Below are 15,021 nucleotides of genomic sequence, written 5' to 3'. Positions count from 1 at the left end.
CTAAAACAGCACAAGTAAGCAATACTGTGAGGGAAGGCTAGCACTTCTGCGGGGTCTCCTCCACAGCACGCACGGGCACACTTACTCATGATTCCCCACTTCCTCCTTCTCTCCGTGCATGTGTACACGGGGTTTTAGCTCTGTAACCAGGGCTGGCCCGGAACTCACTCTCTCAGCCTCCCAAGTGCTAGCATTCCAGGTGTACACCACCATATCACTAGACTATTTGCTAACAAGCAAAGACCGAGCCTGCCTCATGCAGCCTCATAATTCCCTGCTTAAGTGAGAAGCAGATCCATAAGCAGGAACAAGTTAACCTCAACTCCTGTCCTGGAAAAACACAGCTTTAATGTCCACCTCTCACAGTGGGTCCAGATCTCAGAGAAGGTCTGTCTTATGCAGAGTCCATGTCTCAATGAGGTTCCATGGCAGAGAAAAGCAGCCTGGAGCTACTTCTGGTCAATCTGGCAGCAAAAGGTTACCTCTACTACAGGAAGATGCAAACAGTGTGCGCTACTCAACCAACACTGATCTCCTTTATCTCATGTAGAATAAAGTGATCCTTCAAGGCCTGGCGCCAAGAAGTCATGGTCAATGCTGCCTTCTTCCACTCCCTGCAACTGTGCATCAGGTTTCACTGCAACCCTGCAGATGTGTGGGTTCACCTTGCATCATATTAAACACTCATAATCACACACCCAAGGAGAGCATTACCTGGAGCATTGTTGAAAAATGCCTTATTGCTTCATCATAGAGACCACTGCCGACCAACACATAGGCAATAGCTGTGAGACAAAACAGAAAAGTATCAGAGAAAACAAGAAAGGCAGGCAGGCTATATAGTCAGTCAGTCACTCTGCCTTGTCTCAGAAGGCAGCTCTGAGGAGGGGATGCAGTTAAAGAACCTAAAAGCAAGCGGACAGGATGCCCTGGGTCCTCCCTCCCACCCGTGCCCTCCGGCACTGGCTGGGCAGCCTGCAGGCAGCACGGAGTCTCGGATGCCAGCACAAGGGCCTATCTCACAGCTCTTCTCGGGCACTGGCAGCTCCAGGCCTCTGGGAATGGAAGACTCTTACTCTCTGACTGGCTGCGAAGAGGCTGGCATGACTATCTCCTGCACTTGCCCACAAGGTGTTGAAGCACAAGCGGCTGGGGGCTGCCCGGAAACAGCGGCACTGAGTGAGGCCATGAAAGCAGGCCCCAGGCTGCAGAGCCGCCCTTCCCAGCCTGCTACACCCAGACACAAGACCAGCTTTCTGAAGTAAGAGGATGAAGACCACTGAAGAGCGGCTCAGTTCTGCCCAGCTGTACGGGGATGGGGACCTCCAAAACCTCGCCAAACTCCCTGGTTCTTGCCTAATAAGCCAGTGGTTAAATTTTTAGAATTCCCTATTTCCCCATAGCTGGTACTATCTGCGGAATGAAGAAATGAGCTATAAAACGAACAGGGGCTGGAGAGATGGCTCAGTGGTTAAGAGCACGGGCTGCTCTTACAGAGGACCTGAGTTCAGTTCCCAGCAACCACATGGTGGCTCACAACTGTCTGTAACTCTAGTTCCAGAAGATTCGACACCCTCTTCTGGCCCCCAAAAGCATGTAGACAGTGTACACACACACATGTGAGCAAAACACTCATTCACATAAAAGATATATATTTTTTTAATTCTTTAAAAAGTAAAATGAAACATAACTTCAGGGAAACCCTTGGTTTAAGAATAGATCTGTCTGGGCCCTGGCTATCAAATTTCCATCAAAAGAAAACAAATGGGGCCCTAATCTTGCCATATCTACCCACAACTTCAAAAAAAAAAAAAAAAACACAAAAAACCAAAACAACAACAACAAAAAAAAACTGATCCACATATCACTTCAATGTAGATAGCTGTCAGGGTCTAAATTTTACTGTGAAGGTATACCCAGAGATATAAAAGAAAAACTGGGATAGCTACAATTCCAGCAGAGATCTTTACAGCCAGCAACTCATCTCTGGACACAGCCTTTGCTGACAGGCTCTTTTCTAAGAAAAATCTCCGTCACACAGAAGAGCCTAACTCGGCTCAGGCCCCACGCTACTCCAGGGCTTCCTGGATTGTTCCTAAGAATAAGTAAGGCAGGCTCATACCAGGGCTTTTTTTCCTCCTATTTATTTTTATTTTATGTGTATGACTCTCTTTACTGAATATATGACAGTGCACCACACACATGCCTGGTGCTCACGGAGGCCAGAAAAGGGTGTCAGGTACCCCAGAACTGGAGTTACAGACAGTTATGGGGTGCCATGTGGGTGCTGGGAATCGAACCTATGTCTTCTGGAAAAGCAGACCGTGCTCTTAGCTGAGCCATCTCTCCAGCCTCCATACTAGGGCTTTAGTACCATTTACTAAATGAACATTCAACTAAACACATGCCAATCATTTCACAAAGATCAGTCTGGTGCCTTAAAGGACAATTAGTTCTTAAAGTCACCCCAAAGAACAGGACAAGAGGGGGAACTTTCCAAATGGTGGCAGTGTTCTGCAGTAACAAAGCAGAATAAAAGACTTTACCATGAAGAATGGATGGCCAAAATTAGGATGAAATGGTCACTTGTCAGTCAAAAGAACAATTCCTTGGGTACTTCCTGCAGCTAGCCATTTGTAGAAACTGGAGACCATCTGCTCTGCCTGTCTCTGTGCTCATTATGGGTCCACTCTTCACATGTGTGCCCACTAGGCAATGAGGAGCACCCCAACACACATTAGATGCTGGTAAACCCCACCTGTTTTAAAGCATGCCAGAATGGCCAAACCATGAAGCTCCTTTGCAGACCTGAGTGAATGTGGTTGTTCCACACCCATGTTGGCCCCACTAACTGTGATCTGCCTCCTGTGGGAGATAAATGCAGGCCTGCTTATGTCACCACACCTAGGATGCTACTCTGAGAGTCTCTTCCATTCTCTTGTTGTTCATGATGATGATGGCACGTGACTCTTCTAGCCCAGTATCAGAGCAGCTGACCTTATTAACTATTAATTTCCATAGAAACCCAGGGCTGGAATGGTCCTTACCAAGCACTGTGCAAAAGCCTTTTCTCCCTTCCTGCCTGCCTGCCTGCCTGCCTGCCTTTCCTTTGTTTGAGCCAGGGTCTCCTATATCCCAGGTTGACCTCAAACTCACTAATTAGTCAAGGATACTGTAAACTTCTGATCCTCATCCGTCTACCTCCCAAGTGCTGCAATTACACCACACCTAGCTTCTGCTGTGCTGGGGACCGAACCCAGGGCCTCCTGAACACTAGGCAAGCACTCCATCAGTTGAAATACATCCCCAGGCCCCACCCAAACCTTTGGTCATGCACAGCACACAGATCTCAGGAAGGCCAGGGCAACCCTATCTGGCTTGGGTGGCAGGGCCAGTCTTCTAGCTCTCCTCCCACCTGGCTTCCTGCTCTCCATCCAACCACAGCTCTGGGCAGATATTGCAAGCGCTTCCAGACTGGATTCTCACCTAACTCTTCATTGGTGCTGTCATTGTCAGTAGCAAACGGGAATCTCTTTTGTTCTGCAATAGACTTGGCCTGGCTCTGAAAACAAACAGAGATATGTTTTAGCTTCTGACAAATGATGGAAGCCCTGTAAGAAAGCCTGTATTTTAAGATGCTGGAGCTGTCTGAGCTCTATAGAAGCAGAACATATGTGCCACTGTCTGCTGAGTTTTGAGAATACGATTTGTAGGTGAATGCTTTGGTCCCCTTATCATCAGCCACTTCTGTTTTCAAGAGGAAGCATCTTCTCTATTTCATGGGGTTAGCCCTGTTGGCTATTAAGGCCCCTTCAAGTTTGCACAGGCTCTTTAGTGCTTTTAATTATGTTGAGAAGATCACATTTTAGTCACCAGTTCTCCAGGGTGGCCTGAACACAGAATACCAGGTAAAGCATACAACTGTTCCAGAATCCACAGCTACATGTTGGACATAAAGACCTAAAAGAATCTGACCAAGAAACAAGACATATGACTAAATATTTCCCCATCAAGTAATGCACACTGCCATCTAGTGTGGCCAGGCTGGCCCTAGGCAGACCCAGAGATCATGTGTGGACAGAAAGTTGCCACAGACACAATTCAAACTCGTAGGCATATGTGCAGGAAACCCTAAATCAGAAAGGACTAAAGATCCAACACCTGGGCAAATCTAGAGGACGGGAATCAGATGACAGCTCCAAACCTCAGCTAGTCTTTCCTTGATACACAGTAGAGCCCACTGGCACACATACCCAAACAGCTGATGTAATGCAGTGTGACCAATGAGCCACACTGCCAGCCACAATGAACTGACCACTGTGTTCAATGTGGTTACAAGACTTTCTTGTCATAAACCACAGTGCTCTGCTTACCTATAAAGTCAAGAGCAAGCTAGCTCAGATCCAAACGCACACAGGACAGAGGGTACCACCTTAGGCAATCTCAGAATCACAGGAATGCTTCACATTCTGGCTCTTGGTCAAACCTTGGTTCCTACAGAGGAACTTGCAGTACAAAGTCCACAGGTGGGAACCTGGCCAGTGTTCAGCAAGTGCAGAGTGGCAGGACACATACCAGAATCTTTTCAGTGTTGAGAGAAAGCAGGGAGTCACAGGGTGCTGAGCCTCTCAGTTCGCAGTCTGACTCATGGAAGTTCAAAAACGACGACTCTGCAAAGCAAACATTCTGTGTCACTCACTCATCTCAAAGGCCTTAGGTGCTCAGGCATACGCTGAAATCTTAAGATGCCCCAGACCAAACTAGAGGCAAGTTAAGAAAGCTCAGAGGCTCCCTGCACTCCAGCTGCATGGTATCCTGCAGGTTACAAGTGCCCTGCCACCGTCACAAACAACAGCAGAGCTTCCTGATGTGAGATGAGGGTCAGGAGGAAGTCAGGACTTATCTGAAGCAATGGGCAGAGCCAACACCTGTCTACAACCCAGCTGCAGCCAACGGCCATGGTGCAGCTGAATTAAACGCCTCCCTGTGTGGCAGCAGCTGCCTTAGGCTTAAGACACACCTGCTCATGTGTATGCACATACCCACACACACAAGAACAAAGCCTAGCTAGGAGACCTAACACTAGAAGATACGCACTAAGGGTCCAGAGCCCCAAATATATAAACATGTCCTACAACTCAATGAGAAAAAGATAATCAGATTAGAAATAAGCAAAGGGCCTCGACTGGGCAACTTTCTAAAGATATACAAAAGCTACTGAGCACAAGAAAGGGCCATCATCATTAATTAGAGAAATGCAATTTGAACCACAATAAGGATCTCCTCCCAACCCACAAGATGGCTAGGAGAAATTGGAAACTTTGGGCACTGATGGAAGCACTGTACAATGGTTCAGCCCTGCAGAAAATGTGTTGGTAATTCCTCAAGTCGCACATAGAACCAACACATGGCCCAGCAACTCCATCTCTGATCATATCAAGAACTGAACACAGGAACTCAAACAAATACTGTACACTTGTTTGTGGAAGCAGGATTCACAAACGGTGGTAACAGCTCAAGTATTCATAGCAGATGAGCAGATAAACTGTGACAGATACACATGATGGATTAACCCACCATGAAAATGAAGTACTGATACACAGAACAACATGGAAAAATGTCTCATACATGAGTCTCAGTGACAGAAGCAAGACACAAAAGATCACAGAGTGTACAACTCACAAATGTCCAGATGGGTGACTATGGAAACAGAATGGGAAGTGATGGTGTCTCAGGGCTGAGTAGATCAGAAGTAAGTAGATCAGAAAGGCCTATGATGGTGGTTCTCAATCTGTGAGTTACAACCCCTTTGGGAGTTGAATGACCCTTTCGCAGGGGTCGCCTAAGACCATTGGAAAACACAGATAATTACATTATGATTCATAATAGTAGCAAAATTACAGTTGTGAAGTAGCAACAGAAACAATTTTATGGTTGGGGTCACCACATCATGAGGAACTGTATTAAAGGGTTGCAGCATTAGGAAGGTTGAGAACCATTGGCCTATGGGGTAAGGAGCCTCCCAGTGGGGACAGAAATGTCTGAAGTAGTTGCAGAGCATGAGAAATGTACAACTGCCAGTTACTCCAAGACAGTTTGTTTCGGTCATGAGAACCTCACCCCAGTCAGCTGTTTAAGAAGTGTGTTGTGACGCCATGGTAACTAAGAAGCATCCAATTTCGCCCCAGGAACCATCTGAGGCAAAGACAGACTGCTGAGCAGTACCTCGGGGCCACGAGAGCCACAACCAAAGGGACAAAGGGCAGACACTCACTGCCAGCGACAGCAGATGACCCTACTGGACCGCAGTCTGTGTCGGAGCTGACCAATAGGAGGCAGGAGGCCGGGGCTCCAGGACCAAGGGCACTTGCCACCAGGCCTGGTGACCTGAGTTCAATCCCTGGAAGCACATGATGGAAGGAGAACCGATTCCCAAAGTTTTCCTTTAACTTCCATAAATGTGTTGTGGCATAGGCACCCCCCCACCACGCACTAACCAAACAAACAAACCTAAGAAAAATCTTTTTTAAAACATAGGAGATTGGAAAGCCAGGTGTGAAGTACACCATTAATCCCAGCACTTGGGAGTCAGAGGCAGGAACTCTGGGAGTTCCAGGCCAGCTAGAGCTACATAACGAGACTCTGTCTTTAAAAGCCAAAAATAAAGGAAGGATGGGAGGGAGAGAGGGAGGATGGGAGGGAGGGAGGGAGAGAGGGAGGATGGGAGGGAGGGAGGGAGAGAGGGAGGGAGGGAGGGAAAGGGAGGCTGGGAAGGAAGGAGTGAGCCTAGGGAAAGTCCCCATGCCACCTCACTGCTTCTATCCTGATGCCTTGCAGACTCCAGTTGCAGTAATGTGCATTCTCGTTTGAAGCAGCCTCCCACCATGAGCACTTCACACGTCCCATCCCTGCCTCTTCACTAAGCACAGATGTTGTTTTAATAAGCTGCCGTGACCCTCATCTTTACTTACCCACCTAGGATAGAGTCCAACAAACGTATGTGCCGAGTCACTTGCCCTTTGGCAAGTTGGAAGAGAAGTTCGGAAAGTACTAGCATTGCCTTTATTAGCTCACGCTGCCCTGGAACGTTCAATCCTCCTGCTTTACCCACAGAGTGCTCCAGTTACAGGCGTTCGTCACCACATACGGCTTCATGCTCATTTTCGGGCACCTGAATCTACTCCAATATAACACACAGAAAACCTCCCAGCCTGCTTTCCTAACTGCTAGCCTGCTGTCCAAGCACCGATGACTAAATCACCAATTTGCCCATCATCTTCATAATGCACTTTGGCCATTACAGTCTGCTTCTAAGCACCCTTCCTGGCTCCAGGGAAATCTTATAGATTACTCCAATTCAACAAAAGCCAGGTGAGGTGGCGAATGCCTGTAATCCCAGCACTCAGAAAGCGGAGGCAGGAGGACTACCACAAGTTCAAAGTTAGCCTGGGCTACTTGGCAAGACTGTATCTCAACAAACAAAACAAAAACAAAAAACTCGACATTTCTGTAATAACACAGACAAATGAAGTCTGAGCTCCAAATGGATACTTTTTAAAAAATACAATACTAATTCTTGTTAATTGAAGGAAGTATAAAGAAAGCATAAAACATTGAGGCATTTGGAATAGCCTAAGAACTACTGTGAATTTTGTGTTTGCTGCTGTTACTCACTAGCTTTTTAGGAGGGGCTGAGTGAATTAAGCAAGCCACCGTGTACAGCAGCAGGTGGGGGTTCTGGCACAGGGAGAGACTGGCAAATGCTATTGCTATCGTGCGGCTCCCAGAAGGAAGATTTGGTTCTAGGTTGGGGTTTTATTTGTTTGAGGTGATCTTGAAGCCCAGGCAGTGGCCAGATATGAAGAGCCCAATCTGGAGAGGGAAAAGTGAAAAGCCTTTCTGTTACAGAAATGAAAGACAAGCATCTGGCTGTGACACAGGGAAGAAGTCACTAGTGGCACCAGGGAAAACAGAAAGCCCAGAGGGAAATGGTTAAGTCTGCTTTAATGTCAGATGCATAGGCAAGGGCCGATGGAAGCAGTAGCAGTGTGATACACGCTCAGGGAATGCTGTATGGATATGATCTTATGATGGGTCATTAGGCAGGACCACCATGATGGAATGGGAAGCTTCGCTTACTAAGACAAAAAGCCAATACAAGCAGAGAACAAGATTCTAAGACAGGGAGACTGAATTTACCTTCTTAAACAACTGGCCCCTCAATAACACAGTCTACAATTTACTCCTAAGGCCACAAAAAGCTACTATAGTGATTTGCAGATTGCATCAAACGCCTCTAAAGCCAACTAGTGTTTCTCCACATTTCCCTTTGGTAGGCTGCTGGATATCTTACTGTAGTTAGTGTTTTCAGAGAACCAAGTCTTAAACTTCATTGTACTTTTTTCTTGACTTTAATCTGACTGCTTTGGAGGCAATGTCATGCTGGCTCAGAGCTCAGGCACCTTGACGGTGTCTGAGGCTGGGCATGACCCTCAGTTACCTTACTTCTGTGCCCCATTCTTTAGGATGGGAAGGGCCACAACCAACAGCTGCTAAGATCACAGCCCAGCTTACAGAAAACAGTTACTCAGCACAGGTTGAGTGTCATTTTAAAATTATTACATTTATTGGTGTGCATATATATGGGTGAACACGCCACGTGTGGACATAAAAAGATCCACTCTCTCCAGCATGTGGGTTCCAAGATCCTAACTCAGGTCATCAGATTTAGTGGAAACTGCCTTTACCCACTGCGCTGTACATCTCTTATCTGAAATGACTGGACTGGAAGTATTCTGGGTTGAGGATTTTTTTTTTTTTAAAGATTTATGTGTATGAATGTTTGCCTGAATTTGTGTATGTACACCACATGTGTGCCTATCCTCAGAAATCAGATGAGGACATTGACTCCCTTGGAACTGAAGTGGTTGTGAGCCATGATATGGATGCTAAGAATTGAACCTGGGTCCTCTGCAAGAGCAACAGGTGCTCTTAACTGCTAAGCCATCATTCCAGCTGCAGACTGGGGATTTTGTTGGTTTTTGAGACAGGGTCTCTCTGTGTAGCCCTGGCTGTCCCGGAACTTGCTCTGTAGACCAGGCTGGCCTTAAACTCAGAGATCCACCTGCCTCTGCCTCTCAAGTGCTGGGATTAAAGGTATGCACCATCACTGTCCAGTGACTGGGGATTTAAAAATTCTATATCTGAATAAGTATGAGCTATCTAGGGGATAGGGCCCACATTAAAAAAAAAAAAATCCATGTTTCACACACACCATACACATGTAGCCCAAAGGTCACTTTGTGCAGTGTTTTCAAGGACTCTGAATATGAAACAAGCTTTACAATATAGAATTTTCTACTTATGGCACCATAAAAGGGCTCAAAGTTCTGCATCTGGATCTATGTACATGGGTTGAAACCTCTTGCTGTGTATTAAAGCTGAACTTTGACCGGCCAAGGGTCTGTCAAAAGGCAAAGCCATTTATTATGAATATTTGATGTTACCCAGCCTTTAATATTCCAGCTGTCTTCTGCTATGAAATCCGTGCATGCCCAGACCAATTGGTAAAGAGTTCAGCTCCCCAGACCTGCTGAACCTACCAAGTTACTAACTGCCCTGCTGAGTTTAGAAGACAAGCTGTCAGGAGACACGCTTTGTTTCCTGTGCTAATGAAGCTCAGACCATCCTTTCGCCTTGAGGAGGCCTAGGGCTTCTTCAGAGCACTTTGACTGAGAACAAAAGAGGTTTTTACATATCAAGGTGAGAGGTAGAATAACATTCCTGAGGAGGCAGAGAACCACGTGCCCAGGGAAAGAAAAGACAGGTATTTTCTGTGGACAGGGACAGAACAGCATGGCGAGAGAGAAGAGAGGATGACAGAGGTTCCGTAGAGGGTAAGCAGATCTCGGGTAGAGTCTTCTGAGTGCCAGGAGTAGAGAGCAGTAGAGATGGAGAAAGAGAATACAGAGGACGAAGATGAGGCTGGAAGCATAAAGTTAGTCGTTAGCTGGACGAGGAGCTGGGGAGCTGCACGGAACTGCAGTTATGGAGACAGGATTTCATCCTAGAGAAATAAGGTAGACGGATATAGAGCTTGTTATGTCTCGAGTTATTCCTGCCTTGAATGTCTGGTGGAGCTATAGCTGAACTGATGTAATTTTGTCTTAGAGGAATAAAGTTAACAGACATTAAGAACACAGTGTACGTAGATTTTTTTTTCCCCTAATATCCCACGCCGAACATAGGAAAGCCCCCTTGGACCCTGGGGAATCAATAGAAACCCACCCCTCATTAACATCTATTTTCCTCATTTCCTTTGAGACCAAAACAGTATGTTTTAGCTTCCATATGCTTCACAAATCTTATTTCTTCTCATCCTCATTCCTCTTAGGTACATGAAACATGCAGCATAATGAGGGCATGCATGGGAAGTAACTTCAATGTTCACGACTGTGTGTGGGGGGGGGAGGTGCTTGGGGGTTTTAGGTTTTTTTTTGTTGTTGTTTATTTGTTTGGTTTGGTTTTGGGTTTTTTTGGGTTTTGGGTTTTGTTTTGGTTTTTTTTGAGACACAGTCTGATATAGCCCAGGCTGGCCTGCACCTTACTATAAAGCAAAGGCTGTTTTTGAATGCAAATCTTCCTGCCTCAGCCTCCCAAGTGAGATTATAACTCTGAGAGCCTCTGTTCCCAGATGAGTGTATTTAAGATCACAAAACAAAGCCACCTCAAAGCCACTGTAAAGACTTTCCACTGCCAGTGACAAAGCAATCACATAATTAGATAAGGGTATATTAGAATGAGGACCCACTCAGCCTCTCTGAAGGAACAGAATGTTTAAGAAAGCTTGACTGTGACCTGACCAAATCAATACCAACTGCATGGCATATAAAGGGCACCACATGTAAAGGGAGCAGAAGCCTGAAGGGAAGAGTCAGCTGCTCAGAACGAAGAAGCAAATGGGGGTGGGGGTACAATTCAAGAGCAGGACAGGTGGCAGAGGACAGACAGACACAGGCCTAGCTGTAAAGGAGACCCAGGACGCACCAGGTGCTCAAAGCAGTGTGTATTTTTGTTTTCTTTACTTTTGAGACAGTGTCTATGCGGCCCTGGCTGGCCTGGAACTCAGAATCTCCTGCCTCTGTCTCCCAAGTATTGGAATTAAGACTTGTTCTGCCACACCTGGCCATGTGAACTTTCTTTAAAAAAGATTTAATTTTGCCAGGTATGGGGGTGTACTTCTTTAACCCCGGTACTCAGGAGGCAGAAGCAGAATGATCTATGTTCCAGGCCAGCCAAGGCTACACAGTGAGAGTCTATGTCTCAAGTAAATAAATATGTGAGTATGCCCATATGTACAGGTGCCTATGAAGGGCAGAAGAGAGTATCAAATCACCTAGAGTTGGAGTCTCAGGCAGTTGTGAGCCACCAACATGGGTGCTGGGAAATGAAGTTGAGTCTTCTAACAGCAAGTTCTCTTAACTGCTGAGCCATCTCTCCAGCCCAACCACATGCATTTTAAAAAGTCAACAATTTTCCCATAATTCCAGTCACTGTCAGACATCAATTGGACTAGAATTGTGGACCAGCTCCAGGCTGTAACAGATGGATTCATCCAGGGATTAGAGCCCCTTGGACAGCCTACCAAGAGTGGCAAGGGGCCAAGCAGCCTTTATGTGTGAGCAGAAGATGGGCCCAGACAGAAAGGCCTACAGAGGGTCCAGGGTCCAGGAAAGAACCTAAGCACGTGTCAGCCAATCTTAGTCCACTGCTCCATGCTGGTCCTAATTCAGATGCCATGCAAGACAGTCATCGAAATGTGATGCCTCATCACATATCAAAACTTCATCAACTATTACAGCATACCAACTGGGGTCCTTTTTGATCACACGAAGAGGTTCATTGGTAAAACCACGAGGTTTCCACAGTGTCAGGTGCATTTTTTAGTAAAAATTTCCTGTCTCTCAAAGGTGAGCCTGGCACAGTAGAATATTACAAGGGAGATTCACCCAGGTTGGCCCAAACACCTGACAGAGGGCTTCCCTGAAAGCTCTAAAGTGCCTGTACTTGTCTTAATACCTGCAGGTTTAGCAGGCTGTGTCCTTTACCCACACAAATGTGAAATCAGCCCTCATCCATGTGTCTAGTGGTTCCTGGACTTCCTAAAAGGAAATATAATTTATAGCAGGGCATGGATACATGCCTATAATCTCAGCACTTGGGAGGAAGAGGCAGGTGGATCTCTGTATTCCAGGCCAGCCTGGTTTACATAGTGAGACCCTTTCTCAAAAAAAAAAAAAAAAAAAATATATATATATATATATATATATATATATATATATATATATATATATATATATAAAAGACATATCTGAAAGGCAAATGTGTCTGCAAAGACCATAGGTACTCTCACAGGGTCCAATCATCTCAAAGTAATCAATGCCATTTCTAGTTAAATCAAAGGACTTTCTGAAGGATGCTGTTCCCAGGGCAATACCACAGTGGCCAGTCCCTATACACATAGTAAGGAAACACCTTACCCTGGCCAACAGATGCAGGTCTGTAGGAGACTAGCTCTGGCCCGTCAAAGGGTTCTTGGAGGGAAGAGAGAGGAATGAGGAAGTATTAGACAGAAATATAGGTGGAGCCAATGAGAAAGAGACTCAAGATAGCTTCGGGAGGGCCCTGGGTTAATACCCAGCCACCTTGACTTTAATCATGATGGGCTTTTTATACATCAGCAGGGGAGAAGCAAAAGATCTCCCCCTCTGAAGGTCGAGGTATAAAGTATCAACAAGTGTAGACCCTTCAAAACATGTGGTAACCACACCCTTGACCAAATCATTCCATTATGCAGCCCTGCTGGACAAAGCAAGCTCAGACTTTCTGACCTTGAGTAAGGCATACTAGGGAGCCTCTGTGGGCCACCACACAGGTCTATTACGATGACATGTCCCAAAACCAGGTACAACCATACACTAACATTCAGTTCTGAGAAAGCACCCCCAGCCCCACCCAGCACACCAGCAGTAAGGACTTGCACAGCTGTTCACACAGCACAAAACTTGGTTCTCAACTTCCTCTAGAACAAAAAAAAAGAAGCTCTTCTCTTTCCACGCTCCCTTCCATTGATTCTCGCCACACCTAGGCATAGTGAGCAAGATAAGTTCCTGTAAAGTGTCCCACCCAAGAAAGACACACGACATTGGCAAGCTAGGCCTTGCTGAGTCTGTCAGAACTACAGAGTTGGGCTCGTGGCTACTTCTTACTCTCCTGGCAAGCAGCCCCTCAACTTAGATAGAGGGACACAAAAAAAATTATGGGAAAAAATTATTTATTTTTTTCCGTTTTTTGCCTTGGCTGTCCTGGAACTCACTCTGTAGGCCAAGCTAGCTTCGAACTCACAAAGATCCACTTGCCTCTCCCTCTCAACTGCTATGATTAAAGGCATGTGCCACCACCACCCAGCTAAGGCTGAAAATTTTCAAAACACTCATTTATTACACGTGCCAATATACGTGGCTAAGTGTGCACTATGTGTACATGTGGAGGTCAGAGGTCAACTACAGGGGTCAGTTCTCTCCTTCCATTGTGTGGTTCCTGAGACTGAACCCAAGTCCTGCTTGGTGGCAAGCACCTTTACCCAGTGGGCTATCTCATTGGCTCAGTTCTGGAATTATTTATCCCAACAAACTTAACATGCTTAAGGCTATAAGCTATCATTCAGAGCGCAGTATTCAACATGGCTTATGCCAAAGTCACCAACCAGATGGAGGTCCCCTCTGAAACCTACCATGAAGACATCAAGTATAGGACTGTCACTTAGGAACAACCAAGTCTGTCACTTGAAAACGTTACATACGGGCTAAGATGTGGCTCAGTTGGTAAAGTGCTTGCCAGGACAAAGCCCCACCATTAAAAAAACAAAACAAAACAAACAAACAAACAAAAACACCAGTTGTGGTGGCACATACCTATAATCCTAGCATTTTGGGAAGCAGAGGCAGAAGGATAAGGAGTTCAAAGTCATACTCTGCTATACAGAGAGCTGGAAACCAGTTTGGGATATATGACATGCTATCTCCAAAGAAAAAAAAAAGAAAAAGCAAAAGCCAAAAGCCTCTCTTAGCTCATCGCTCCTATAACTGCAAAGAAAGAGAAACCAAAAGACATTTTGGAAATTACTAGAAATGCATGTGTTGGAATACTAAAATGTAGCTTCGAATGTCTGTAAAGAACTCAGAGGTCATTAGCACTAACCAATGTTCCATTTGAATAACACACAATGTAGGTTTGTAGAAAAGCAGGAAACCTGTATTCTTTATTCAGTGGGCAAGTTTTAATTGATATAGACTCTAATTTACTAAATCCATAAAACAAAGGAGTCAGATGGAGATGTATCCAGGTTCTAGTCAAGAATAGGGAAGAGAATTGGGAAAAGGCTTTGTTCAGTATTTTCTCCCACAATTTTAAATTAAAAATAGGGCCACAGGAATAAGAATTTTTTAACTTTTATTTTAAGAATAAAATTTTCAGGTTTGATGGCACATGCTTTTATTCTCAGCACTCAGGAGGCTGAGGCAGGAGGACTGTCACAAACTCAAGGACAGTCTGAGCTACAAGTTGAGTTCCAGGCCAGGCTAGCTTAAATTAGTGTATGCCAATATCAAACAAAATAAAGCAGGGGAAAAAAACAAGCAAAAACAAATAATATACCAGATCATTTCTTCTCTTTTGAAAAAGTAAGATCATTTTCTTAGGGCTGAAGATGGCTCTGTGGTTAAGAAGATCCATGTTTGGTTCCCAGCACTCACAACCACCTGTAACTCCAGCTTCAGGTGATCTGCTGCCCTCTTCTGGCCTCTGTGAACACCCACCCATACCTACCACCCAGCATCAAAGACATAAATAGAAGTAAATCTTTTTTTAACATTTTTCCACGGGAAAATAGGATCATAAGCATCATGAATTGTTTTCAGTAAGAAACATAAAACATGTACTGGAGGCCAAAATATCACTACA

The 15,021-nt window shown here is 45.4% G+C and overlaps 1 protein-coding gene across 7 annotated transcripts in view; it reads right to left on the bottom strand.

The window, feature by feature from the left end:
• Nucleotides 1-15,021, bottom strand: part of Ttc13 (tetratricopeptide repeat domain 13) — a 57,178-nt gene that overhangs the window by 40,152 nt on the left and 2,005 nt on the right. For all 7 annotated transcript variants that reach the window (XM_059263817.1, XM_059263818.1, XM_059263819.1 and 4 more), the window contains exons 2-4: nucleotides 4,576-4,670; nucleotides 3,487-3,562; nucleotides 715-785 (exon numbers count right to left, since the gene is read on the bottom strand). In XM_059263817.1, the coding sequence (XP_059119800.1) occupies nucleotides 715-785; nucleotides 3,487-3,562; nucleotides 4,576-4,670 (242 nt within the window). The remainder of the gene's footprint in view (nucleotides 1-714; nucleotides 786-3,486; nucleotides 3,563-4,575; nucleotides 4,671-15,021) is intronic.

The sequence above is a fragment of the Peromyscus eremicus genome, chromosome 5, assembly GCF_949786415.1.
Source record: "Peromyscus eremicus chromosome 5, PerEre_H2_v1, whole genome shotgun sequence".
NCBI classification, from domain to species: domain Eukaryota; kingdom Metazoa; phylum Chordata; class Mammalia; order Rodentia; family Cricetidae; genus Peromyscus; species Peromyscus eremicus.
Note: the sequence above shows the minus strand (reverse complement) of the source record. Positions and strands in the feature narration are given on the sequence as shown.